The 27988-nt window shown below is 43.4% G+C and overlaps 2 protein-coding genes across 3 annotated transcripts; one reads left to right on the top strand and one right to left on the bottom strand.

Moving 5' to 3' along the window:
- Nucleotide 1: 1 nt before the first annotated feature.
- atad1b (ATPase family AAA domain containing 1b) lies at nucleotides 2-7116 on the bottom strand. Its single transcript, XM_083687361.1, has 10 exons — nucleotides 7090-7116; nucleotides 4332-4517; nucleotides 4121-4219; nucleotides 3848-3968; nucleotides 3419-3619; nucleotides 3164-3270; nucleotides 2755-2844; nucleotides 2569-2619; nucleotides 1979-2115; nucleotides 2-1785 (listed from the first exon to the last, which is right to left on the bottom strand). The coding sequence occupies exons 2-10, from the start codon at nucleotides 4503-4505 to the stop codon at nucleotides 1668-1670; spliced, it is 1098 nt and encodes a 365-aa protein (XP_083543487.1). The 5' UTR covers nucleotides 4506-4517; nucleotides 7090-7116; the 3' UTR covers nucleotides 2-1667.
- Nucleotides 7117-8245: 1129 nt separating this feature from the next.
- On the top strand, nucleotides 8246-20836 carry ptenb (phosphatase and tensin homolog B). Of its 2 annotated transcripts, XM_083687358.1 has the most exons (10): nucleotides 8246-9206; nucleotides 11313-11397; nucleotides 12447-12491; nucleotides 13409-13452; nucleotides 13569-13807; nucleotides 13981-14122; nucleotides 15134-15202; nucleotides 15598-15764; nucleotides 16363-16584; nucleotides 16793-20836. In XM_083687358.1, the coding sequence occupies exons 1-10, from the start codon at nucleotides 9128-9130 to the stop codon at nucleotides 16976-16978; spliced, it is 1278 nt and encodes a 425-aa protein (XP_083543484.1). In that variant the 5' UTR covers nucleotides 8246-9127; the 3' UTR covers nucleotides 16979-20836. The 2 variants fall into 2 exon arrangements, with proteins under 2 accessions (XP_083543484.1, XP_083543485.1); XM_083687359.1 differs by lacking the exon at nucleotides 15134-15202.
- Nucleotides 20837-27988: the final 7152 nt, after the last annotated feature.

Here is a 27988-nt window from a genome sequence, read left to right as displayed (position 1 = left end):
ATTATGTATTGGTGTAGTTTATTTCAGAAGACACCAGAATCCAGGGTAAAACAAAGCGCATCAGCTGAATGTTAATGTAAAGTCAAAATACACAATTCCAATATATTAGTCAATTAGGAACGGTTCACCATTACCATTATTCATACATTCACATCCAAGTCAATAGAAAATAAAAAGTGGATTTTGACTTGTTTTATTGAAACAGCCGTTAGATAATAAACAAACAAAATGACAATCACATACACAAACAAACACCCACCCCCCAAAAGACAAGCAAAATGTCCATATAAAACTTACTAATTAAGTTAACTATGCACTCATTGGCAATTATACATTTTCAATAAACAGATTTTCATCTGAGGAGAGCGATCTGGAAGAACCTTCCTGCCTGTGTTCAAATGCTTCTTGCTTGTGAGATATTAAAAGTTCATCATCTCGATATAAAAAACAAATCAATCACTCATGATCAAGCATCTTGATTATCATAATGGATCAACAGAAACTATAGGAGATGAGATGAGAATCAGCATGTGAAGCATTTGCAAGCAGATTAGTTGTTAGATTACTGTCGCTGAACCCTGAACTGAACACGAGTTCATCAAAAGGACCTACACCCGAAAGCATGACACAACCTGTTACACAGGTTTCACCATCTTCAGTTTTAAAAAAAACAAAAGTACACTTCATGAATAATAAATACCATAACATATTACCTCAAGTCAGGTAGCAGCTCATGATTACCGTGCTATTCTAGTACAGAATAACTATAAAGAAATGGAAGGCCATATCACTGTAAACTTTTCAAGCATCTTTACGTCTTGCATTATATTCTGTTCATAACATAGACAGCAATAACTCGCTTCTGATGAAAAACTGAATTGCTCTTTATAATTTAGAAGAAGAAAAAAAAATGTTTCCATGCATGATGTAACATATTACCAAAATTCAAAACCTCTCCATGGCATCTGACAAAGTAGTTCTGACCACCAAATGAGAACATGAGCTCCTCCCTCATTGCATCACACCCGACAGTTCATATCAACTTTAAAACTAGGCAAGTTTTATTTTATCTATTGTATGTACATTTGTTGACATATACAGCATACTTAAAAAAATAAATAAAAAAAAAACATTCTACCGAATGCACATAGCCCTAGCAATACTGTACCAAAAGGATCAGCTTTTGATTTTTGGAAGATGAGTGGATGGATGGCAAGTTGATATTTGCTGTGGGTGGATGTGAGGAAGAGCAACTGAACTATCAAACCCTTGAGGTTGATATCTGTGCCCAAATTCTGCAGTGACCACATGTCTGGTTGAGACCTTAAAAGAGGAAGTACGCACAACACTCTAATGCATCACATCATACCGGATTTAAACAACAATGTAGGAACAGTTGAAATGGAAAAATGAAAATAAAAGTACAACATTTTTTTTTTTTTAATTAATGCATTCCACATCACTATGATACAAATCAAATGTTCACCATAAATACTAGTTTATGATTATTTCAGATTTAACCGAGTGATATCATGGTGAGCGGCAAAAAACCCCTATGCACAGCTCCTCAAGGTCTCGCCCAATACTCTTAACAGAAAGAAAAAGAAAAAAAAACTGAAGAAAATAGACAAAACCCAGGGACTAAATAACTGAGGTGTTCATGAGACTTAGTCCAGAGCAGCATGCATCAGCACACTGGGCCCTGCTGCAGACTTGGACTTCCTCATCTTCTGGATGGCCCTCTGCATGTCCTGCTGCTGAATGGGCCGGATGTAGTCTTCCACACTGCAGAGGGGTGGGTGTGTGTGTGTGTGTGTGTGCGTGTGGGGGGGGGAAGCAGAGGCATTATTCTGGTAACTTAAGATGTTACTCCCTTTTACAAGAGCATAATACAGTAGAGAGTACATGTAAATCACTCATGACCTATCTAATCACATAATGCAACACACTTTGAGGTGTTTTATTAAGGGGACGGTACCTGTCATCGGCACGGCTGTTGTGGACGAAGTCTCGCACGCAGAGCAGCGCGGCATCCCGACACATCTCTCTGAGGTCACTTCCTGAGAACCCGTCAGTCTCCTTGGCGACGCCACACAAGTCAACAGTGGACTCCACCTGGACAACCGTGTGAATATTAGTTAAGACACATATTGTAAAGCAAGACAGCATCAACCATTAGGCTCGGGCCACACCAAACTATCAGAAAACTGAGAAGAAAAAAAACATATACGTACGAAATCGCTAATCACAATCCGATTTGATCCGTGGAATTCGGATGTGACTTTTGAAACAACCTAGCAACTGAACAATGAAACCTACCAAACCACATGAGAAACTTGCGTCTAATTGGCTAAACGGACGAACGGACTGTGGAAAGTTCAACTCCTAACCTTTTTTTGTCCGTAAAAAACGGACACAGGCAGAACCTTGTTATTTCCGTTGTGCGTCAACAGATGACTCCCATAGAGAAACCATTGACTCAATCCGTAATCAACACACAGCATAGTTTGGTGTGGCCGGGGGCCTTAATCATGATTATTATTTTTATTTTTTTTAAATAAAACTCACGCTCTCATTCTCCAGGATGAGTTTCAAGATCTCTTCCCTCTGCCTGAGATTCTGTAATAACAAAAAAAGAATGTATTCATAATCAAAACATATTCCATCCTCTCATGATGGAAAACTGTCGCACCCAAACACTTTATAGCTTCATCCAAACATGCTAAGTGGATACTGCCTAATGCATCTACTCACAGGCTGGTTTATGTGAAACCGTGTGGGCATTCTCCTCAGAATGGCAGAGTCAAGATCCTGTGGACGGTTAGTGGCACCCATAATGATGACCTAGAGGAGAAGAAAGAGAGCTTCAATATTGACTATTTTCCCCACCCTCAACCAGATAGGTGTAAACTCCTTGGTTGTGTTCCCATTCTCCAGCCCTCACTCAGACGTGTGCACTTCCCCTCAGGCTGGGGAATTCACACCATACTTCTTACACCAGTCCATTCCTTTTGAATCCATGGTAGGGATTCAAGTGTACTAGTGAACACCTATGGAGAAGGGTAGAGAATCGGAATGCAACCCCTAGCCTCTCCCAGGAGTGCACTTGGGGGGGGGCACTGTTTAGTGGTTATGACATACGTTTCCAGGACGATAAACTCACCTGGCAGTTGTAGTCTGTGTCCAGCCCGTCCCACAAGCTCATGAACTGAGCCTTCATCATGGCCGTGGCTTCGTGGTCAGAACTAGAGCGGCTTCTGAGGAACGAGTCTGGAACACAGAACATGACACCTCACTTAGGAGATCATCGGGTGGTATGACATCATCGGGTGGTATGACATCCAACATTACTGGCTTGACAGCTGAGGTACCCAGCTCAACTGGCTTAACAGCTTACGGAGCAAAAACAAGCAATTACCGATCTCGTCTATGAAGATAATTGAAGGCTGGAGTTTCATGGCTAGGGAGAAGACAGCAGCAGCCAGTTTCTGGGACTCTCCGTACCACTTGTCTGTGAGGGTGGAAGGCTGCAGGTTGATGAAACGGAAGCCAGCTTCCTTGGCAGTCGCTTTGGCGATCAACGTCTTCCCGCAGCCAGGTGGCCCGTACAACAGTACACCTGTCATCATAATCATGGAGGAAAAAGTAGCATGAACCTCCCCCGAAGCAGTCTAAGAGCACACATGCATTCTCTGTGGTGAAGTGCAAAGTTCGAGACAAGAGAACTATATACTCAAGGGTGTCTTCCGAACCTTCAAAGATGAATCTTTGCTCTCTTTAAGAGGTATACTGTAGCTGTCTCTTTAAAATAACCAAGTAACTATGAAAACGAGGCTTTACTCCTCACCTTTTGGGGGCTGAAGCAGTCGAGATCCCTCAAACAAGTATCTCTTCTGGACAGGAAGTATGACTGTGTCTTTCAGCTCAGTGATGACTTCATCTAGGCCAGCTACATCACTCCATGTGATCTGCAGAAAGAGCAGCATGTCAAGTGAGGCCCAGGGAGACACTTTCTTTTTTTTTTATTATTATTCTGACAGGATAATGTTGCTGTGAATACAACATGAAAGAACATTTAGTGGAGAAACCTTATAGGTTTAAATTGACAAAGGTTCATTACCTGCATGGTTAATGGATCCACTAAGTGGGCTGCGATGCTCATCTCATACTCTGAAAGCTTGACGTTCTGAACTCCAATCTGCCTCATGAGCTTCTCTGCCTGAAGTAAACCCAACAGTCACTCACTTGCCACCTGCATCCGTACCATCGACGAATCACATAGGAATATCGAAAGATTTGTTTTACTGTATTATATACTTATAACACTTCACCTGTTTCTGTGCTTCCATTTTCTGTTTCCTCGTGGGATCAATAGCATCAACCATCCACTTTAGGGTGAAGTAGGTTACTGCTCCAAAGATGGTCAGCCGGAAAAGTAAGCCAATGACTTCATTACGGCCCAAGGGCCGAGCAATGCTATCAGCTGGGATCTCCTTCAACACCATCTTCTCTGAGGTCTGTTCAATGAAAAAAAAAAAAATGGTATTTTCAAAACGTCTATTGTACATGAGATGAATAGAATCCTACACCACTTAGCAATGTGCTAGTATGGGTAAACTCCCAATTCCATTTAAAGAAGTGAACTGAAATTCCAATTCATGACTGGACAAAACTTCATTGAAAATAAATGGCACTCCACAACTCTTAAAATGGAAATAGATTCATCTTTTGAAGTGACTAAACAGTAGCTCATGGTTGATTCCAAAATCCTATTCAGCCTGGAAAACGTGACATTGTTGTACATGATCCCAAGACGATTGCATGCCAGTGAATCTAACGTTAGATGGCTCGGCTGTTCCACAACATTAACACGCTGTCACTGTCAGTGGTTTGTGAGGCATGAACGGAGATCGGCTAGCTGAACATGATACGTGACAAAGATCTGTGATTCATATACATATATACAGTGGGGGAAATAATTATTTGATCCCCTGCTGATTTTGTTAGTTTGCCCGATTACAAAGAAATGAGCGGTCTATCATTTTTATGGTACTTTTAGTTTAACAAATAGAGACAGAATATCAACAAAGAAGTGCAGAAAAAACACGTTATATAAAGTTATAAATTCATTTGCATTTGATCGAAGGAAATAAGTATTTGATCCCCTACAAACCAACAAGAATTCTGGCTCATACAGACCGGTTATATGCCCATGAGGCACACAGATTAGTCCTGTCACTTTAGGAAAAGTACTCCTAATCTCTGCTTGTTATGGGTATAAAAGACACCTGTCAATAGAATCAATCTCTTCCATTCCAACCTCTCCACCACCATGGGCAAGACCAAAGAACATTCAAAGGACATCAGGGTAAGAGTTGTAGACCTGCACAAGGCTGGAATGGGCTACAAGACCATCAGCAAGAAGCTTGGTGAGAAGGAGACAACTGTTGGTGCAATTATTAGAAAATGGAAGAAATACAAAATAACCATCAATCGCCCTCTGCCTGGAGCTCCATGCAAGATCTTGCCTCGTGGGGTAAGGACGATCATGAGAAGGGTGAGGGATCAGCCCAGAACTACACGGGAGGAGCTTGGTAATGATCTCAAGGCAGCTGGGACCACAGTCACCAAGAAAACCATTGGTAACACACTACACCGTAACGGATTGAAATCCTGCAGTGCCCGCAAGGTCCCCCTGCTCAAGAAGGCACATGTACAGGCCCATCTGAAGTTTGCCAATGAACACCTAAATGATTCAGAGAAGGCTTGGGAGAAGGTGATGTGGTCAGATGAGACCAAAATTTAACTCTTTGGCATAAATTCGACTATTCGTGTTTGGAGGGAGAGAAATGCTGAATGCTACAATCCCAAGAACACCATCCCCACCGTCAAACACGGAGGTGGAAACATTATGCTTTGGGGTTGTTTCTCTGCTAAGGGTACAGGACGACTTCACTGCATTGAGGGGCCAATGGACGGGGCCATGTACCATAAGATCTTGGACGAGAACCTCCTTCCCTCAGCCAGAGCACTGAGGATGGGTCGTGGATGGGTCTTCCAGCATGACAATGACCCAAAACATACAGCCAAGGCAACAAAGGAGTGGCTCAAGAAGAAGCACACTAAGGTCATGGAGTGGCCTAGCTAGTCTCCAGACCTTAATCCTATAGAAAATCTGTGGAGGGAGCTGAAGCTTCGAGTTGCCAAGCAAAAGCCTTGAAACCTTCAGGATTTGGAGAGGATCTGTAAAGAGGAGTGGACCAAAATCCCTCCTGAGATGTGTGCAAACCTGGTGACCAACTATAAGAAACGTCTGACTTCTGTGCTTGCCAGCAAGGGTTTCTCCACCAAGTACTAAGTCATGTTTTGCTTGGGGATCAAATACTTATTTCCTTCGATCAAATGCAAATGAATTTATAACTTTATATAATGTGTTTTTTCTGGACTTCTTTGTTGATATTCTGTCTCTATTTGTTGAAATAAAAGTACCATAGAAATTATAGACCGCTCATTTCTTTGTAATCGGGCAAACTAACAAAATCAGCAGGGGATCAAATAATTATTTCCCCCACTGTATATAAGGACATATATTCATATGGTCCTCTGTGGCTCAGTTGGTAGAGCATGGCGCTAACAACGCTTAGGTTGTGGGTTTGATTCCCGCTGGGACCATATATACTGAAATGTATGCACTCACTGCAATGTAAGTCGCTTTGGATAAAAGCGTGAGCTAAATGTATATACCGTTCCGTCTCGTCATTCAATTAAGTGTAATCATTACTATAGTCAATATGTGAACTGACTCTACAATGTTGACAACAATGTTCGTGATCACAACTGTCGCCTACTTTCACGTTGAAGCGTGTTACAAAACTGAACGCTTGATTTTGTAGCTTTGACCTTCCAGTTAGCATGCACCTTCGCGGATCTCAATTCCCGGTGTTTACTTTGCAGTGATAACCCTTCGCTACGAGCTGGGAAATGTGTTGAATTTGTCTTTCTACTTGTAATAAGAATGATACAAAAAAAACATGTTAAACTGTCACAATTAGCGAGCTAGCTAGTCGACTAAGGTCTGGTGAGACTTACCTCGGCACTTCAGAATGCTGCTTCCTGGCTTGTCCTCCAGTGAAGCACCCGGCTTCCCGCAATGTGCTTGACACGTAGCTAGCGCCCCCTACCGTTTTGGAATACGAACTGTAACACAGTTACAATATATAATAATAATAATAATAATAATAATAATAATAATAATAATAATAATAATAATAATAATAATAATAATAATAATATATTGTACAGTTACAACATTTCTTATTGAGCAAAATGCTTGATGAGGGGGCAGATATCCACATGCAGCAAAATGATCAAGCAGCTCCATCTCAATATACACGAGTTTTTTTTAATTTAAGTACACCCAGGGCAACCGACACAATGACAATGGTAAAGCTAGCTACATTTACATTACATGTACATGTATGGCATTTAGCAGACGCCTTTATCCAAAGCGACTTACAACAAATACGTTTGTTTTAGTAAGTGGATCATCTATCCATCAGTCATCATAAGATAAAGTAATCAATGCTCGGACCAGGGGCCATAGGCAATCACAATGCTAGCTACTACTACTACTATCACTATACATGTCGTCTCGTTCCCACAGTCGCCTTCAGTTCCACATACAGGCTTCATTACAATTCAGTTCCACATAAATCTGGCAGGTGGCGCCCTAACACAACTAGTTGGCCCGTCCTGTGCGCAGGGTCGCACTAGCATTTCCCGCACAAGATGAGAGAAATCAGAGTACAGGCACTCCACATTGCCCAATGCACTGTGCAACAACTATGGCATGATCATGTGTCACGTATCATGACATTGACATGTTGTAAAACCGCAAATTGGCATTGCTGATGCTAGTTTCTTTCATGGTTCCCATAACACAGGCCAGAGGCAAATGAATACACCTGCAATTTGCTTCCAGCAAATCACTATTATAGGGGATCCGAGTATTTTATGGTACAGGCAATAATGTTATGAGATCATTGAACATGTTTGTATAAAATACTGCATACGAAATAAATAGAAAGTACCATGGTTAGTTGCATAGACACACATGTGTGGATCTCAAAGACATGTCACTCATGTATCCAAAAAGAGATATTGGAAACTTCCCCAATTACAGAAACACGTGACTCTGATAGATAAAATAGATTCCTGTACAGTGTTCATGTCCTTCCGCCATCGATGAATCTCTCACAATAAAATTCGAATCACATCACGGAAATCGGACGTTTAATGGTATCCTCGTTTCCTTCGTCCAACGAGTGGGTGCTGTTTTACTCGATTGTCTTCGGACTGTTCTTACGATCCGTTGTAGTTTGAAGAACTATTCTACACTGCGGCATAATATCTTGTGTAGCCGTAGCCTTTTTTTCAATTGGAACGGAAGCCATGATGGAAGTTCGCGAGTGTAGCCAAACGAGTCAGTAGGGAAAGGGACGTGTCAAGGAAGAATGACGGAGTCATTTTAAATTCTTAACCCACTCCGATTTGTAATTTATTTCAAGGTGGAGGCTGTCAATTTCTCTCTATTTTGAGTCCCGATGATGTGGATCGTTGTGTCGGAGGACTTTGCTTTTATGAGAAGGATCGAAATGCTAGCTAGCTAGATGCGCTAGCCCCTATCTACGTGTGTGCAGAGATCGAGTGTGTCAGTCACTATTCTTGGGCAAGGAACGTCGGAGAGATTTCTCTCCGCTTTTTTGGCTCAATCACGGCGGCTTTGGTCAAATCAGAGACTTGGCACTGTCTTGAAATACAACGGTTCGAGAGCTGGATAATTCTGTATCTATTCGTCTGGAGGATTTTGTGTCAAATCGCGGGATCTGTGAAGCCGGGCCTGTGGTGGAACGGAGTAAGGCCCTCCTTTATGACCCAGCAGCAGCAGCAGCCATTCTAGCTAGCTACTTTACTAGCTAGCTGTCAACGACAGCTCTCCGGCTAGCTAGCATTAGCTAGTGGTGACACCAGCGGGATTGCGAGGGAGAAACAAATTGGCAGCGTTTCGTACAAAGGCAACAATATACTCTCTCTTAAGCTCAATACCTTAAGGACTCCTGTCACCGATATGGCTGCAATAATAAAGGAAATTGTCAGCCGAAACAAAAGGAGATACCAGGAAGATGGGTTTGACTTGGACTTGACCTGTATCCTTTTTTTTGTTCAATCAATGCAATGGTCGTCATGGGGGGGGGGAAGTCTAACTGCTGGAATGAAATAGAACGTAGAATGGTATCAAAACACAGGTAGCTATTTCTAGTGTGGGTCCCTTGGTTGTGCAATTTATGAAGGCTACCGTAAGCTAATGTTTTTTTTCATGCAAAAATGGTAAATGCTTGCTAGCTATATCATCCTTTGGCTTGACAGGTTGGCGCACAGAATACTGTTGCTAGCTAGCTGCAATCCATTAATCCCCATGTGTTCAGTGGGAGCGGTGTCATGTTTAATTAAAGTTTGCTAACTTTACCTGGCTAACCAGATATATTTCCAACCAGTGCTGCTGCAAGCCACAAAGCCAGCCAACTAGCTACGTAATTGGCATTGCATCAGCAGCAACTTGAGGGTAAATTGTAGTATTAACGTTGAGGGCGGCCTTGTTGTAGGGACGATGTCTTACCTTGCACTTGCAATGGTTAAACCCTGTACTACTGTGGGTTTTGGCTCCCTGATACAGCCTCTGAGCCTGATTAGACTAAGGCACCTCAGTGCAAAATTCCAAACTAGATGTAATATCTTTGCATGATAATGGCCAGACACCAGCTAAGATGAGGAATTACCATGTTCCCTAAAACATGGTATGATGTGCCCTTCATGTTGACAGTGTGTGAATGCAGTGAGTGCAGCAGCGTTAGCCTATTGGTGTTATGTAATGATTCCAGTTCTAGAAATTGGCCTGAAAATGATGATGAGATTTCACATCAGCAGTAATGCTTTGTGCTTCCACAGTTCCACTAGGACCAAAGGTTTAAAGATTAGCCTAGACGTAGACTGAAAGAAAGTGCCATTTGAAACCGTAGGTTTTGTATTTGTAGGCCTGTGTGCTGTCATGAAGTGATACTAGCTGTTGTGGGAGGATTGGGCAAATGAATTGCAGTAAACACAGAGGTGGTTAGCAATGTAATGATCCATACAGATCAATGATTAGCCCCATGTTTAGCCAAATACTAACAAGTGAATTTGTCATTACAGTGACTGAGATATTGAATGTCATTGTGCCTTGATGCGAGTTCAGCTGTAAAGGTACTTTGTCAGGGTAAAAGAGAATCTGGCTGTTTTTTGTTTTTCGGTTTTATGAAAATGAACTGCAAACAGAGGCCTCGGGGCTTCATGTTTGGTATTCCCGTACGTAGTATTTCTGAAAAACTGGCATCATTTGGTGAATTAGGTCAGTACGTATGACTTAAATGGTTTTGTTTGTGTACATTTCCCGCGTGAAATTAGAGCAGCGTGTCGTTTCTTATACACAGACAACTAGGCCTACTATTGAATTGGTGATGTAATGGTTTTTCTTTCGAAGAGATGGGGAGGTGGGGTTGGCTGTGGGACAATGTGATTTATTTAGTGCCCTTGTGTGGCCTGCTAGGTTAGATGTCCGTTCGCGGGTCTCGTACAGAGAGCACCATCTGCTCCATATTACCCAAGCCCCTCCTGGATCTCCATACCATCATATATTGGGAGAGTGCAAGGGCTTTCACTCTCTTGAGGTTCCCATTTCCATTGATCCGCTGTGATTCAACTGTGAAAGATTCATGTTTGTTGTGTGTGTGTGTGTGTGTGTGTGTGTGTGTGTGTGTGTGTGTGTGTGTGTGTGTGTGTGTGTGTGTGTTCGTTAGACTTCTCATATGTTGATGTAGCCTAATATAAAAGTTAGACTCGTGTTTTCTGTTTCATCTGCTAAATAATGCTGTCTTCTCCCTTAATGCATAATACATGCTTGAGGAATAGGCCTACTTTAGAGGGCCTACCTCGCATAGCCTATAGGCTGACTTCATCATAATGTGTTTGGTAATGGTGAATGATTTGATGTTGTCGTACTTTGTTCAGTTTTATTTGACTGTTATCATACCGGGTTTGTCTCCATTGAGATTTATAATCTCTTTTTCGAAGATACATCTGTCAGTAATAGCAGCACACGTTGAGGTGTGACCCACACGAAACAGGAAGTGCAGTATAAAATAGGTGTGTGATTTCTCCCCGCCGTCACTAATCGCTCAACAGAACAACCTCCCGGTTTCCTTGACTCCTGCACTCAGATATTTATCCCAATATAATTGCTATGGGCTTTCCTGCAGAAAGACTTGAGGGTGTCTACAGAAACAACATAGACGACGTAGTACGGTAAGTAGGCCCACCTCCCTTCCAAAGATGCATGCCCCTGTTAACGACGACTGTGGAGTGGCCTCTTGACTCCAGAGGAGTGACACGCATGTCAATAGTGAGAGAGCAGTAGCGAAGATCTCCACACACAACAAAACACCCGCCATCCCTATTTTGCACAGTTTAGTTGCAGCACCATGTCCTTTTTTTGAATGCTTTTAGTCCTGGCTCACTGTTCCAGGTTATCCTGGGCTTACAGTGGTTAGGTCAGATGGGTGTGCTGCTGTCATGCCAGCTTCAGAGGCTTTCCCCATGTGTTAACTGAAACCAAAGGCTGACCTGCAGGCCACCTGTGAACTTCACCCGACCCCTATGTTGTATTGTCCTAACAATTTCCTTCAGTTTAGGCAGGTTATACAGCAGCCACAGAAAGGTGCAGTCTCTGCTTGTGTTTGACCAATAGGGAAAACTTTTACAGTTGCACTTAAACCTGTGTTATAATACTAATTAATTGTTAACATTGTAATGACATGTTACACTAACTTTAAGTGGGTTTTGCTAGTGAACAAACAGAATAGAGACTCCCCCTTATTTTAATGAGTTAAAACGAAAAACCGCTCAACTCCATGACTATACTGATAAAGCCACTTCTAAATGACAGCCAATGTAAGAACATGCTAATACAAAACTGAGTTATTAGTGTCATTGTACACTAAGTTAAGCGTTACTGACAAATGAAATGGGGAACACAAGAGCAGTAGGTGCTGTCCAGAAAGGAGCCCTATGCCCTAGACTCTTAGAGGCTAGTGGTTGTTTCTGTACAGGGAACCCTGGAAGCCCTGGAAGTGTGAATCTGATCAATTCTTTCTCCTGAGTGAGTTTGTGTTATTAATGCTTTATTATTGAGCTCGTCTGAGAACCCTGCAGCTTGTCCCTATGACAATCAGTCATTACACTCACATTAGGTATTGATTTAGGGGTAATTTAGTTTGTGTTGAAAGGTTCAGATAGACCAAAACCAAGCAATAAATGTTTTCTGGAAAAGTAATTATCCTCTTCTCTCTCCTTAGGTTTCTGGACTCAAAACACAAAAATCATTACAAGATATATAATCTGTAAGTGGCTTTGGTGTCTTGACTATTTTGCTTGTGCCTATGCAGTTTGGTCAGCAGTGGTTGCTCTACTGCGAAGTTATGTCTGATGCATGCAGAAAATTTCTGTGACTATGAAAAAGTGAAAGCCCTCATGTTTTAGAAAATGCTAACCATGGAAGCCAAATATTTGCCTTTAGTCATCAAATGTTCTTAATGGATAAGCACTGTGAGATGGCAGAATTGACCAGAGTAGGCTAATATGCTTGGGCTAGTTCTACCAAGGTTGCTGTATTTACAGCTCGATGTGTAGATTGAACCTTCCTTATCCAGGCATTAGAAAGGCATTAGTAGATGGCATTAGCTGCCTGACCCACCGTGAGGTTCAAAGACCCTAAAGATCACAATTGTCGCTATTAGAAAGGGTTGTTGACTAGATGATCTGTTAGAAACCTAGTTGCATGCATCTGAGCGACGTAGTGATCTGAGCTCTGCTCAGTCAAGGCTCGTCTCAGTCCTGGCGCCTCCAGTGGTGGAATGAACTTCCCACCGCTGCCAGGATGTCACTACCCATCTTCCGCTGTAGACTAAAGACCCATCTATTTAGGGTCCACCTGGCCACTTCCTCCTCAGATCTCTCCACCCCCTAACACCCTACATTACACCCTAAGTAAAGAAAATAGGAAGAAAAGAAAAAAAAGCACCGTGACTGCCGACGGCATTTGTTCTTATGGAAGGTTTTACCTCTGATGAATAGTTGATTCACTTTACTTAGACAAATGTACTTATTTGTAAGCTTTGGATAAGTGTTTGCTAAATGACTTCAACGTCAATCTGTGTGGGACACCACGTTTTGAACGTCGACGAGCCGATTATACAAATGAACAGATGAAAGCTGTTTGCGTTCTTCCTCACTAACGTTTTTTCCTTTCTTTTTCTAGTTGCGCCGAGCGACATTACGACACCGCGAAATTCAACTGCAGAGGTAAGTCTCACGACCACCGTCACAACAACGTATCACGGGAATACGTCTGTCAGTGCGGAAGCACGGGCAGGTGACCAATGTCTCACTGACGCAGCCTTCCCTCTCTTCCTCTCCAGTTGCACAATACCCTTTTGAGGATCATAATCCCCCCCAGTTAGAGCTCATCAAACCGTTCTGTGAAGATCTCGACCAGTGGTTAAGCGAGGACGACAATCATGTGGCGGCGATCCATTGCAAAGCTGGAAAGGGACGTACGGGTGTCATGATCTGTGCTTACTTGTTACACCGGGGCAAGTTCCTCAGAGCACAAGAAGCTTTAGACTTCTACGGGGAAGTCAGGACCAGAGACAAGAAGGTAACGATTCACCAGCTCTGATCAAACTGACTTGCAAAAAATGTCTTAGGATCAAAAGGCTTATCGTGATTGATTTTTTTTTTTTTTAAACGCTGAACAATATTGATCTACGGAAAGCGAAGGTTTTGTTTTGACATGAGATAATGTTTCTTATTCTGCCTGGTGGTCCTCAGGGAGTGACAATCCCCAGTCAGAGGCGGTATGTCTACTACTACAGCTACCTTCTCAAGAACCAGCTGGAGTACAGGCCAGTGGCGCTGCTGTTTCACAAGATGGTCTTTGAGACTGTTCCCATGTTCAGTGGAGGAACGTGTAGTAAGTGCTCTCCTTTTGTCAGTGAACGTTTTTTTCTTTTTTCTTTTCTTTGTCTCTCAACCATGTTTCTCTCCTTGATCCTCCTTGGGCTTTGTGTAAATGGCTTGCACACGAAGCCGGCCTATCCTAATAACTTGGCAGTTAAACCTTCACTTGACTGTCCTGCCCTCTCTGCTCTGCTCTGCTCTGCACAGCTTTGCGTCTATAGATGTTGCATGTTTTTGTTCTTGCTCCATGCCAAGCTGACATAAACCACAGTGGAATGTACAGTTTTGCAAAGATGGCCCAAACACGAGTCAAAACTGTATATTTTCACTGCCATTTATTTGCTTGGCTCACTGGCCGTTTGACTTGGCCGTACCATCAGAGAAGATGGTTTCATCCCTCACTGGACTGCCAAAAGACAAATGTATATGGAGCTAGAACTGTCTTTGTTTGGCGCTGTGACTGTCTGGTGTCTCCAGTGGCTGGTCTTCTCACCTCTTCCCTGTTCTATACGCACAGTCTGTCTTTCCTACCCTCTGTCCCTTTGAGGGCCCTATTCTGAATATACACGCGCTGCCCCCCAACCCCCGTCCTGGGGGTCAGTCCACATGGCACACATACAGCATATTGAAATGGCTCTGGTTTGAACACCACCCAGTCCCCCCTTGTGGTTTAGATGATAATGTGTAGAGCTGATAATTGTGATTGATCCAGCCTAGATATATATATATATACATTTTTTTAATCAATTTAAGAGTGTATGTTTGTTACTTGGTGCATTACTACTATGACTATTAAGATGAACTCAAAGGATTGTCACATGATTATTAAACTGGTAATGTTCGTAATGGCTTTACAAAGGGAAGTTGCTGTCCGCATGTTGACATACTGGGTAAGGATGTGTTTATGAATGGTAGTAAGCTGTGTGTATGTTTGTACATGGCTCTGACAATAACCTCCCCCCCATCCCAAACCCAAGCAGGGTTGCGGGACGTTCTGTGTTAATCTCCTTTTTTCTCTCTTAAGGGGATACTTCAGTTAAAACCAAGAGTGAGCAGATTCCACATGGGTTCAGAAAAGGGAATTGGCACTGGGGTAAAAATCAGCTTTTCATCCCATGTATGCATGTTACCCTTGGAGGTTTTGTGAATGATGAAATGCCGCAGGGTAGTCTTACCTCGGTATGATTATCACTGTAGCTCTGCACCGTACCCCTCAGTGGACTGATACTAGCCAAATGACAGGACCGTCAGAGTAGGGCCCTTAGCATGACACTGTTAACTGTCTTTTTTTTTTTCTGTATTAATATTCCTGGCAGTGGTACTCTGTATTCTCTCCTCTCACTCTTTCTTGTCAGTCCTCACCTTGTTAACCCGGTGTAGATGTTAAAACGTCAGGTTGCAGTTGTTTGCGATGTTGTCTGTCCCAACACCACCGGAGGAGAGTGAGCCGGTGTGTTAAGAGTGTGGTTGTGCTGCGTCCGTCCCCAGATCCCCAGTTTGTGGTGTACCAGCTCAAGGTGAAGATCCACACGTCCAACCCGGCCCACACGCGGAGGGAGGAGAAGTTCATGTTCTTTGAGTTCCCCCAGCCGCTGCCCGTGTGCGGGGACATCAAGGTGGAGTTCTTCCACAAGCAGAACAAGATGATGAAAAAGGTAAGGGGCGTGCGTTTTTAAAAATGACTACGAATATTACGTTCGTTAAGGCTTGTCAGTCAAAGCGATTAGTTGATTATCCACCGATTTAGTGGAAACGTGTCAAGTCTTTCGCCTTGCAATTGAGGTGGTCAGAGGTTTTTGAAATATTTCTAGACAAGCAATTTAAACTAGTGCGTAAACAATGAGCAGGGGAGTAATAGGGTATTTTACAAGTTAACAACATAATGGCCTCGATCTAAGGTGTGAATTCCCATAGATTAAAACAAAAGGGTGCTAATTGCATTCATCGAGTTTCCTTGGTGAAACATGCTTGTTTACGTGGCGACATGTCATTCACTCTAGCTGTAACTTATCCTTGGTCTGAGATATAGAAATCTGATAAATTGTTAATTCTGTACAGCCATAATGTTCATTGATATTAAGTTAAGTATTGCAGCTTGTTCAAGGTCTGTGTGACACATTGTATGGTTTCAAACTGAACAACGGGTGTATGAGAGAGGTTTTGGATCGGAGGACACATTTTGTGTCTGTGATTGAAACCACCATCTTGGGTGTTAATGGTTTACATTTTCCACATTGCTTATGTTCCCACCAGGACAAGATGTTTCATTTCTGGGTGAACACCTACTTCATCCCTGGACCAGAGGAGAATTCTGACAAGGTGGAGAACGGGAGTTTACTGAAGGAACAGGAGGGAATCCAGACCACAGGCACAGGAGACAACGACAAGGATTACCTGATCCTGGCGTTAACCAAGAAAGACCTGGACAAAGCTAACAAGGATAAAGCTAACAGATTCTTCTCTCCAAACTTCAAGGTCAGTCACACATGGGGGGGGGTCTGGGGACTGTCATTCATTGTTTGGTGAGAGCTCTTGACATGCATTTGAATAACGCTGATGTCAACCTTTTCAAAGGTTCACCAGGTTTGGGCTGTTTTACGATGTCATTGGATATCGGAGATAATTGACATGTTCTGTCTATGAAGACTATAACTTACTGACTGTTTTGTTTCCTCTTGGTCAGGTGAAGCTGTACTTCACAAAGACGGTGGAGGAGCCCGCCAACTCTGAGGCCAGCACTTCCACATCTGTAACGCCGGACGCTAGTGACAACGAACCGGACCATTACCGATACTCGGACACAACAGACTCTGACCCCGAAAACGAACCCTTCGATGAGGAGCATCACACACAGATAACGAAAGTCTGAGATATTTTTATGGGCAGAAAAAGACAACGGGGGGAAAAAAAAAAAAAAGGAGAACTTGAATATAAACTGAGAAGCAAGAACCTTTTTTCTCCCAACGGCAGCAAGGACATTTGTGTCGCAGAAATATGCCACCGATTTTAGGAACAATAATGCTGACCAATTTTGTTTTTCTTTTCTAATTTGCCTCCTCCCCCCGCCCCCCCCCCCACCCCCCCCCTTTCATCCGGAAAGTATTGACACCATTGTTGAGTGGAAAGATGTTCAGTAGCGGTAATGTCTAAAGACTACAGAGGAGCTACACACCCAGGAGATGGTACACCCGGTCTGGGAGAAGCTCATTGGAGATCTAAATGTGCTGCTCCATCTCCTGTGGAAATAAAAACCAAGGCCAGTGCTTCTGTCACCTTCTCCCCCCTCCCCCCCTCCCCCCACCCCAATCCATCGACATCCACCCCGGCCCCCCGACCCCCCTCCCACCCCCCAGCCATCCTACCTACTGTGAATGCTTCTTGTGCTTTCTGCAGGCTGTGTCACATCAGATAGATTAGAACTCTCCTGTCAAAATTATTATTATAATTATTAAGCTACATGACATCTAACCAATGTCCATTCCTTCTACCGTTTCTGTTCAAGGTATGCAGAAAAGCAGTATCCCACATGTTGTCAATGTTTTTGATGTTGAGATGAATAATATAACTCAAAACAGCAGGGAAGCCAGTGTTGCAATAATGTTAACACTATAGTTAAACGACAATAAGTGTGCATGTTATCTGAATCAATGTCCATCTTGTTTAATAAATTGTATACAATGTTTTTTCTAAAAAGAGATTTCTAATGTCACTCAAGATCCGATTGTATTTAGCCGGGAGGTCAAAAATGGCATCCTTCATTCTCATGGTCTCTGCAGGTATGATTTTAGTCCTATGGCAAGCCATTAAGAATGGCCTTGCATTTTATGATAGATGGAACTTCCCCCTGTTTTAAAGGTGAACGGACACACCAAGTGGGACAATATTTTAGAGGCTTAGTTAACGGTTCATGTGTTGGATTGGTGACTTCAGTCAATCTTGTGCTTATAGAGGGGCGAGGCCCGCTCCAGATGTGGACCTTATCACGCTGTATAACACGCATCAAAACTTGCATTCGGGTTTCTGTGTTGGTTTTCCTCCCCCCTCAGTCCCCTCGATATAATTCTAGACCAACTGCTCTTCTTGTAGTGTACACACACACACACACACACACACACACACACAAACACACACCAGATGTAGTGGTTCTGCAGTCTTTATGAGCTCTCAGTAAGGCCCATAGGTTTCCAGCCGATGCCTGGTCAGAGACTGGGGAGGCAGAGAGAGGTATTGAATGTAACACTTCGCCTCTGAAACCCATCTAGGAGCGTTGATGCAGGTTTTGATCAACCCCAGGAGAGGATAATCTGTGAACCTTGGAGCACTTTAGGTTATTTTCCTGAGACCATTGGCATCTTTGGCTCCTCAGCATGTTAGCAGCCTTATCCTGCTTGGTCTAGACTCTAGTGGAATCTGGATCACCGGTATATCCAACAAAAGGTGCTTACAAACTGCCAAACTACATACTTCAAATGTACAATAATAACAGCGGAGCCAAGAATCTGGGCCTATCTTAATGGTGCAAGTAGCTTCAGTGGCGTTCACTAGTTCTGTGTGAGAGAACTGTTGAAATTACAGCAAGGTGCATATTTCTGTAGTCTTTTGCGGTTGCTGTCCCTGTCCCTAATTGGCTGGGGTTCTCATCTCTCCATGTTCTTAGTTGTTTTGCTTTTCCTTTTTGTAAAAACAGGTTTCATTCTGTTTGGGAATGAGAATAGTGCAGCTACAGATTTGACACAAAGTCTTGTGCTTGCTTCAGAAATATAAAAAGCCCTATATATGAGAATATTTAAATGTGTATCATTTTTCCTTTTTAAGCATGCCAAATTATTTTCTACCACCTGGCCTATGGGATGCCGTGGGCCTAACCAAAAACTCTCTTCTCAGTCTCTCTTGGGCAGGAGTCCTCCTTAAGGGTAGTGATGTAAGCTGCCTCTTATCATACTGTTGACATTAAGGCTTCACTCTGCTCTTCTCAGCAACACACCATCCCATGCGCTTGTCTCGCCTTGGTTAGAAAGAATAGGTACACTAGGTACCAACAAGGAGACCCTTTGTTTTTATTTGTTTTCTTCATTGCAAATGTACACTAGCCAACCCAGGAACACTTAATCTAGAATTATTTCTTTCTTTTTTTCTTTTTTTTTTCCTCTGTTTACATTTTATTACATCACTGAACCTGCCAAAAGTAAGCTTGATCTCTTTTTTTTTGTTTTCTTTGTTCTTGGAGGTGGAGGCAGGGCCTATGGGAGGTATTCTTTGCCTTACTTGAAGTTGACAATGCTTACTCTGCTACTGCTTTGAAAATCTACCATTCTGCCCAAGCACTGACTTGATAGTTCAAGTACTTATTTAAAGCTACTATTAATAGAGCAACATATTGTACTAGACTTTTGCACTGTTACAGGTTTTTGCAGGGTTTCAGTCAGTGGTCCACAGTATTTTTTATTTTTTCATTGTTCCCCCTCAGTAAACGCCTTGCAATCAGTGAAAGATGTGGAGGTGAAGTAGAAGAGCTAGGTGTACCCTAATCTTGTATTTGTGCATCCCCATAGAGACAAATGTGTTACTTTGACTGAAAATGTCCTGACCCTTTTTTCTTTTTTTTTCTTTTTTTTTTTCTTTTGTTGCTCTTTTTGTTTTTTTAAGAAAATTAAAAAAAAAAAAAAAAAAAAAAACACAGAAAAAAAAAACACAGAAAAAATGAATAAACTATTTATGACAGTATTCATATGTATTCTGGTAAAGACACTCTGCAGGTAGTCTTTCGTTTTAGCCCTATAGTCTATCTGGATCATATGCTTACTATTCTGGATGTTCAGCAGCTTAAATGTATGAATCTATTCAAGGGCATCACTGTTAAGGAGCTGACTTTAAGGCATCAGGCCGTCCCTATAGACATCTAAAGCCCCACTTCTGACAACATTTCTGCCACAGTACCTTAACATAAAGTACAAATAGTGAGTGTGTGGGGGGGGGGGGGGCGTGCTGTTGTTCCCGGAGAAACCTATGTGAACCTTTTCTGTGGCAGGGGCTAAAAAACTTGTGTGGAGTTCACAGGCAGCATCAAAATTAAGTTTCAGCTTTAAAGAAGTAAAAAAAATGAATAAAAAATAAAATTAAAAAAAATAATAAAAAATCATCTTAAAGGTGCCAGTGTGTAAGTTTCATGTCACTAGTTTTTAGCTGATTTGTGCAATATGTTATAATGATGCCTGTGGTTGCCACAAAGTGCCTCTCGTTTACTGTTGAAAAAAAAAGATTAAAAAAAAAGAAGTGCTTGTTCAATACTGTTCTAGACCATCATGTCATGCATGCAGATGGAAGGGGAGGGACTGTGCACTAAATCAAACGGGCTTTACCTGCAGATGTGGGCGGAGCTCGACACTGGCTCCTGCCGCTCTCCGTAGTTCTTGTTTTGGGTTTTTTTATTTTTCTCCCTGGGTTTAATTTTGTGCAGCGGTATGTTAACTCATATTTTCAGTCTTTAAAAAAAAAAAAGAAGAAAAAAACAGCCTTATTCCATTTCAGCCTGTTCAGATCCTATTGTGCTGTGCAGCAGTTGCTCTGTGTGTAATGCTATGCACTGAGAATACACAACCAACGATGTATGAAAACTTGTACAGGTTATAATTATGCTCATACAAATCAGATGTCTGTTTGTTATTGTATGTGTAAACTGCCCTTTATCTTAGTGTTATAAACTTCACATAAATCCAATCACGTCTCACTCTTGTCTCTTTGTCTCTTTGGATACTGGGTTTTTCTAACCATTGCGATTGACTTACAGAGGGGGGAGGTGGGGATGTTTGCTGACCAGAAGATAAGAATAATTTCATCTCCATCCTATAGGATATTTAAAAGGAAAGCCTTGTAAGAGAAAGACTAATGAATGGTGATGCATTCTGTTTCAAGTTGAATAGATTAGATACTCTGCTATGAAGAGACTAGTCAAGGGATTCCTAAGAGTGAATCTCTGAGCAGTGGTGAAGCCTTGGTTCCCCCAGTCCCAGAACAGTGGTGAAGCCTCTGTCCCCCCAGTCCCAGAACAGTGGTGAAGCTTTGGTCCCACCCTGTCCCAGAACAGTGGTGAAGCCTCGACCCCCCAGTCCCAGAACAGTGGTGAAGCCTCTGTCCCCCCAGTCCCAGAACAGTGGTGAAGCCTCTGTCCCCCCAGTCCCAGAACAGTGGTGAAGCCTCGACCCCCCAGTCCTAGAACAGTGGTGGAGCCTTGGTTCCTCCAGTCTCAGAACAGTGGTGAAGCCTCGACCCCCCCCAGTCCCAGAACAGTGGTGAAGCCTCGACCCCCCAATCTCAGAACAGTGGTGAAACCTCTGTCCCCCCAGTCCCAGAACAGTGGTGAAGCCTCGACCCCCCCCAGTCCCAGAACAGTGGTGAAGCCTCTGTCCCCCCAGTCCCAGAACAGTGGTGAAGCCTCTGTCCCCCCAGTCCTAGAACAGTGGTGAAGCTTTGGTCCCACCCTGTCCTAGAACAGTGGTGGAGCCTTGGTCACCCCAGTCCCAGAACAGTGGTGAAGCCTCGACCCCCTCCCCCCAGAACAGTGGTGAAGCCTCAGTCCCCCAAGTCCCAAAACAGTGATGAAGCCTCAGTCCCCCCAGTCTCAGAACAGTGGTGAAACGTCTGTCCCCCCAGTCCCAGAACAGTGGTGAAGCCTCGACCCCCTCCCTCCAGAACAGTGGTGAAGCCTCAGTCCCCCCAGTCCCAGAACAGTGATGAAGCCTCGGTCCACCAGTCCCAGAACAGTGGTGAAACCTTGGTCGCCCCAGTCCCAGAACAGTGGTGAAACCTTGGTCGCCCCAGTCCCCCCAGAACACTAGGTTGTCTATCTTGGCCAGACGTACAGCTACAGTGAGCAAGACACACCGGTGAGGAGCCAAACTGTCTGGACAGAGACGGTCAATAGCCTCTGATTCTCTCAACAAGGCTGCTGTATGTTTACTGGTGTGTGTGTAAATAGCTTACTTTTAGGATTCCAGAAGGTTGTGAGAAATAATTTTGAGGTTCCTGCTAAGCAAAGCTATGAGTGGGGCAATTAAGTAGCTGTATACACTGAATGCAAGGCCTTGTGAATTTCAAATGACCACTGTTTTGAAAACATTGGCCTCTTTATCGAACAATAATGATATCCTTCATAACCTCCCCATGTAATGAGTTTAGTAGATCTTCTAATGAGACACATTATGAGTATGAGCTCTTTAAAATACATTTCTTGTCTTCTTTCCCTTATGATACAGTACTTGAATAGCCTACACACGATATCAAAATGACATTGATTCTGAAGACAGTCACTCCTGTCTAACCGCTTAACCTATTAAGATTCTATTTTCTGCCAGACGCAGGTCCAAACGCAGGCCTATTGGTAATTTGTGTCAGTGGTAACAGGTGAAATTACCACGGTGCCGGAGCGCCATCTCGCCTGCACTCAGGTGGGTGGAGTAGCGGTAATGACAACGAGCAGACCAAGAAGCTGTGCAGTATTATGGGCCCAGTAAACTCAGCTTGATTGAGACAGACAACCAGACTGGAAATGGAAATTGGTACCTGTGACAAACAGTCAGACATGTCCTTCAATCCCTCACCCTTCATCCATGTGGGTTCTGTCTGTGCAACGTTTGCGCAACATCTAACTGGTGTCAGCGGATGGAACAGACATGGTCTGGAATAGACGTTGTTTGAATGGCAGCAACTAACTGCCCTGGTCACCCTCATGTTGCCCTTTGATACCCGTCATTTGTCTGAGGAGGATAAAAGGATCCTCTTTGACCTCCTTGGCTACTTGGATCACAATGGAAGGCACGAGACACATCAGAACGTCTAGAGCGGTACACATGCCCAATGTTCCCCAGTTCACGGCACATTAGCTTTCAATGAACCCTCTGTGGAATCTGGCTGGTAAAGCCTGCCTTCCCAGGACACGTCAGAGCCATGTGTGTCTGTATGTGAATGGTGGAAATGAGTTTGTCCTATACGGGGAAGTGTCTGCTCTGGTGCTCTGCATCTCTGCAGTCATGGTCAGATTAATCTGATGGAATAAAACCTGGCTGGCTGGTGCAGTCAGGCAGGTTTGGATTGTGTGTGTGTGTGTGTGTGTGTGTGTGTGTGTGTGTGTGTGTGTGTGAGAAAGAGAGAAAGAGAGCTCAGGCAGTTACCTAACACACACACACACACACACACACACACACACACACACATACACACACACACACAGCTATAGCAGCAGCAGGAGCACCAGGGAAACTCCCAGAGAGAGCTGTGACATAACTGACTCCCACACGCTGTGAACCAGCCTTCCCCTCCACAGGCAGAGAGGGAGGGATGTAGAGAGGAGGAAAGAGAGAGAGAGAGAGAGAGAGAGAAAGAGAGAGATACTAAGAGGATATGAAAGAAAGAGGGAGAGATAGAGTGAGGAATATACAGAAAAAAAAAAACCCTATAGAAAAAGAGGAGAGAGACAGAAAGAGAGAGAGAGAGAAAGAGAAGAGTGGGGGAGGACATGGAGCTGTCCAGACCTAAAGCCTGCTAAAGCCATGTATAAGTATTCCATATGTATGGAATCTGTGCAAAGATTTATTCATGCTCGACTTCACCTTCCTACTGACAGCGAGGACCTTTAACAAATTCAATACCCCTTCAGTGGCCGGAGGGTGCATCTCTGGTGCAAGTAAACAAACATGGGATTTTGACTAGGAAAAGAGGATTATTACAAGTGTGTGTGTGTGTCTCTGTGTGTGTGTCTGTTGTCTGTGTGTCTGTTGTCTGTGTGCCTGCGTCTGTTCTTCAGACAACGTGTCCTCATCCTTAACCCATGTATTTACAGTCAACTATTTTACCTGCACCTTTGTGTTTTTGTAAACAACCCTGCTTCTCCTAGCATGGCTGGACAGGATTGTGGTGCCCGGCGCAGGTTTAATGGTGTGTGTTATGGCACAGTGGATGAACCTGGCCGAGAGAGAGGTGCCAGGCCACACACAGGTAGGTCACCGTTCCTCTCCCGCGGCCCGCGGAACATTGCAGAGTCATCAGTGTCCCTGCTGCCAGCATGGCGGAAGTCTGGGAGGGAGCCTGGCGTCTGTGCGGCTCGACACACACACATACACACACACACACGCACACACACAAATACGCGCACACACACATACACATAAACACACACCTACAGTATACACACACACACACACACACACACACACACACACACACACACACACACACACACACACACACTCTCTGCTCGCAGGAGCCTTGGCAACTCACACAGAACAGCTCACACAGGTTGGGTATTAAACTAGAGCAGGGCCTCTGGTGCTACTGCTAGCCTTTGGAGAGACACTCTCCATTCTTTATTTACAAAAATACAGCAGATGAAAACAACACGTCTCTCTATGTATTTCGATCCCCTATGCGAGTGAAATATTGAATTGGATTACTGTTGATGCTGAATCTGAACTGCTGAAATAATGAGTTGGGATGAGATCACGAGTTCACTGATCAGCCTAAGACCACAACGCCCCTGTCCATCTGCCCGCACATGAAGTAGGATCAATCATGGATGGCAGCTGTGTTGAGGAGATGGCTGCCCGTGCTAGTGTATGGATTGTGGGAGGCGTGTGGCCCAGGGCTCTGTCTATCGATCGGCCCGACTGGCCCAATCGTTGCGACTCATGAGCAGAGGAGAGTTCGATGGGCTAAATTGACAGACGAGGAACGTCAAAATCAATTCTGATCAGAACTCAGCCTCGCTGAATCTCATTTGTCGCACAATAAGAGCGCAGCGTGCTGGCAGGGCCAATGTGACACACTGCTGAAAACAAGAGCTGCATGTCTACTTAACTAATCCACTAAACGTCAAGAAATACAATAGCCATGGTTATTGCAGATTGATTCTTAGACATTCACACCAGCTTTCCTTTTGTCCTCATCCTGGGTGCCTGTGCAGAATGTACTGTAGGTTTACTACGAATCCTGCAATAGTTTCACATTAAGAAATCAATTGGCTATAGCTGTCATGTTTTCAAACACCCTGTGAAATACTTCAGTTACAGAATGCAGCTCACAACACTGAAATGCTAGGATAGCGCCACATGTTCCATACATTACACAAACAAGTTCCTCTGCAGACCCTGCCCATGCAGCTACTCACTTGGCTAGCTAATACCACTGAGTGACCAGAGGAACCAGGAGGACCATACGGACCATGCTTACAAGGCCCTTAGTGGTCTAGAGGCTCTGGGGTTTAGAGTCCCTAGCCACAGCCAGGCCAAGAACATCTGCTGCAGGGCCCAGCGGAGCTGGATGCCTCTGAAGGCTATCTATCAGTGTGATGGGACCCTGAAGGCCCCCAGCCTGGTGGGGGTTGGGGTTGGTCTGGCCGAGGAGCCTGCTGAGTGCTCCCCCCTGTGCTCAGAGATATAGATAGATAGATGTTCTGTCTGGCGAAAAAACCTCCAGCAGACCCTGCCTGGGCCTTGAACCCAGTGACCTTCCTTCCCAAGGTAGCAGAGACGGTAACGGGTACATCTGCCACCCCGCAGGCCTCTCGACTGCAGCCCCGCAGCTCCACAGAGGCCACGAGAATCCCAGACTCGATGCAGAAGCTTCACCCCCCCCCCACCCCCCCGGGGAGTCCTACTACTACAACCCTTTTAACTTCTCCGCAAGAGTCCCATCTCTGGAGCTTTGTTTTTATAAAGGCACGCTATGAATAGAAAACATGAATAGACAAAAAAAAAGACGGAGAAAACTTGTGAGGCAGTGGGTGTTTTTTTTCTTCCTTTTTTCTTCTCGATCTTTCTTTTTTTGTTGTACATGGGTATGACCTTGGCAGCGCCGTGGTTCAGAAGCTCTCAGTGAGAGAGCGGAGCAGAGAGGAACAGACAGGAGGCTCATATTTCAAGCATAAATGTGTTACTTGCTGAACTCTCAATGAGTCAATTGTTCTCTCTGCCTTAAAGACATGATCCCATTTCAGAATGTTATTTATGTCTACAGTACTATGCTTTCCACCCTCTACTGATTTCTGTGGCATTATTGGCTGAGAATGCCATGCCAGAACATTAGGACATTGTCAAGAAAACATCCACAATATATGAAGAGTATTTTTTAATCTATCTCAACACTGATAATCTTCCTTCAAATGCACATGAAATTTGCCACATATTCCATACAACAATATAAGCGTACTCATAAAATGTGAAAAACCCGCCTCCAGTTGGCTTGATGAGAGAACAATCAACTGCTAGTGAATCTTTGTTTTAATTTCAACAGTTTTCTACTTGTGATGACTCGATGCCCTGCTTAAAATGAAAAAAGAAATCCATTCGGGCTGATCTGCTTGACCAGGCCTATTGCAGCTTTCCGCCCCCCTGATTGCGGAGTCATTGACATATATTTGTATCTGACTATTATCTTGGGTGCTACTATATGCCCATGATTTGGAAGGCAGCCCATGGGTAAGGCGGTAACCCCTCTGACCTAGATAACTATCGTCCAATATCCAAGCTACCTTACCTTTACAAAGAGTCCCTGGTCAACTCTCAGCTAAGAATCTTTTTATCTTCTCATTCTATTCTATATGTCCACCAATCTGGCTTTAGAACTGGACATAGCACAGTCTCAGCTGCTATGCTTGTCTTAGATAATGTGATCGAAAAAAAACATTGTGCTGCCTTATTTATAGACCTCTCGTATTCGATACGGTCGACCATTACCTACTCATTCAGAGGTTGTCTGAAATAGGCCTGGATCAGGCTTTATGTACTGTAGCTGGTTTGACAATTAACAGACAGAATGCAGTGTGTATATCCTGATGGTGTTAAATCAGGTTTTCTGGACATAACAAAGGGTGTCCCACAAGGATCGATTCTTGGTCCGGTTCTTTTTACTACTGTATTTACATTAACATTATTGGGTTATCTGTAAGTAATTGTAACCTGCACTTGTATGCCGATGAGACTGTTGTGTATGCTATTGCCCTCACGATTGACAGTCTGCATTTATTGTCCTACAGAAAGCATTAGTTGTACTGAAATTGGTGATAAATCGCATTATTAAGGCATATCTACATTGGGTGGTGCCCCCATTGTGTACATTGAGTGTGTCCCTGATTCTAAATACCTAGGCATTTGGTTTGACAAAGAGTTGACGTTTAGAAAACATATGGAGGAGCTTGTTAAAAAGCTAAGATTTAAGGTGGGCTTCTTTTATAGGAATAGATCTTGCCTTTCCCTGAACAGAAGAAAGTGGATTGTGCAATCAACCTTAATGCCAGTGCTTGATTATGGTGATATCATCTACCAGAATATAGCAGCCATTACTCTAAAAACCTTTGGATGTCTCCCAGTTTACCTAACCTTGTTAATGAAGTATAAGAACATAAGTTAGCATACTCGTTCTCAGGGTTGGTTAACTCTTGGTTAACGCTTTTTCTGCTTTTAGTTTTGGTGCACCTCACTGCTGGAAAAATCTACAAAGTATGTTACAGATGGTTGTTTGTTCTGGTGCCGCTTGGGCAATTAGAAATATCGATTGAGGACCTCTTTGAAGAAAAATGTGGTTGTTTTTCTTGATTGTGTTTTATAATGTTGTTTTGTATGATAGTTGTATGGTTGTAAATTATGTGTGTGCAGAGCTGTAAGAGACCTTGGTCTCAATGTGAGTCCCTGCCTAAATAAAGGTTAAATAAAAAAGGCCTAATAATCACAATATAATAGTAGCCTACCACAATACCCTATCATGATTTTTCATAGCAGTTAAGGGGGTTAACATTACACTGATATGCATGAAGACAGATTATTTGTGGATAATTTGATGTTGAGTGGTAGGGAATTTAATAAATCTTTCGGATGATGTGTGGTGCCATAAT

This window comes from Argentina silus (genome assembly GCF_951799395.1).
Source record: "Argentina silus genome assembly, chromosome: 16".
NCBI lineage: Eukaryota > Metazoa > Chordata > Actinopteri > Argentiniformes > Argentinidae > Argentina > Argentina silus.
Note: the sequence above shows the minus strand (reverse complement) of the source record. Positions and strands in the feature narration are given on the sequence as shown.

Excerpts from the sequence above, each read along its gene's own strand:
- atad1b (XM_083687361.1), bottom strand. The coding sequence starts at position 4,505 with ATGGTGTTGAAGGAGATCCCAGCTGATAGCATTGCTCGGCCCTTGGGC. Across the intron at positions 3,969-4,120 it reads TGGATCCATTAACCATGCAG|ATCACATGGAGTGATGTAGC; the intron begins GTAATGAACCTT and ends CTCTTTCTGCAG. Across the intron at positions 2,116-2,568 it reads TCATCCTGGAGAATGAGAGC|GTGGAGTCCACTGTTGACTT; the intron begins GTGAGTTTTATT and ends ACGGTTGTCCAG.
- ptenb (XM_083687358.1), top strand. The coding sequence starts at position 9,128 with ATGGCTGCAATAATAAAGGAAATTGTCAGCCGAAACAAAAGGAGATAC. Across the intron at positions 15,765-16,362 it reads AGAACAAGATGATGAAAAAG|GACAAGATGTTTCATTTCTG; the intron begins GTAAGGGGCGTG and ends TGTTCCCACCAG. Across the intron at positions 16,585-16,792 it reads TCTTCTCTCCAAACTTCAAG|GTGAAGCTGTACTTCACAAA; the intron begins GTCAGTCACACA and ends CCTCTTGGTCAG.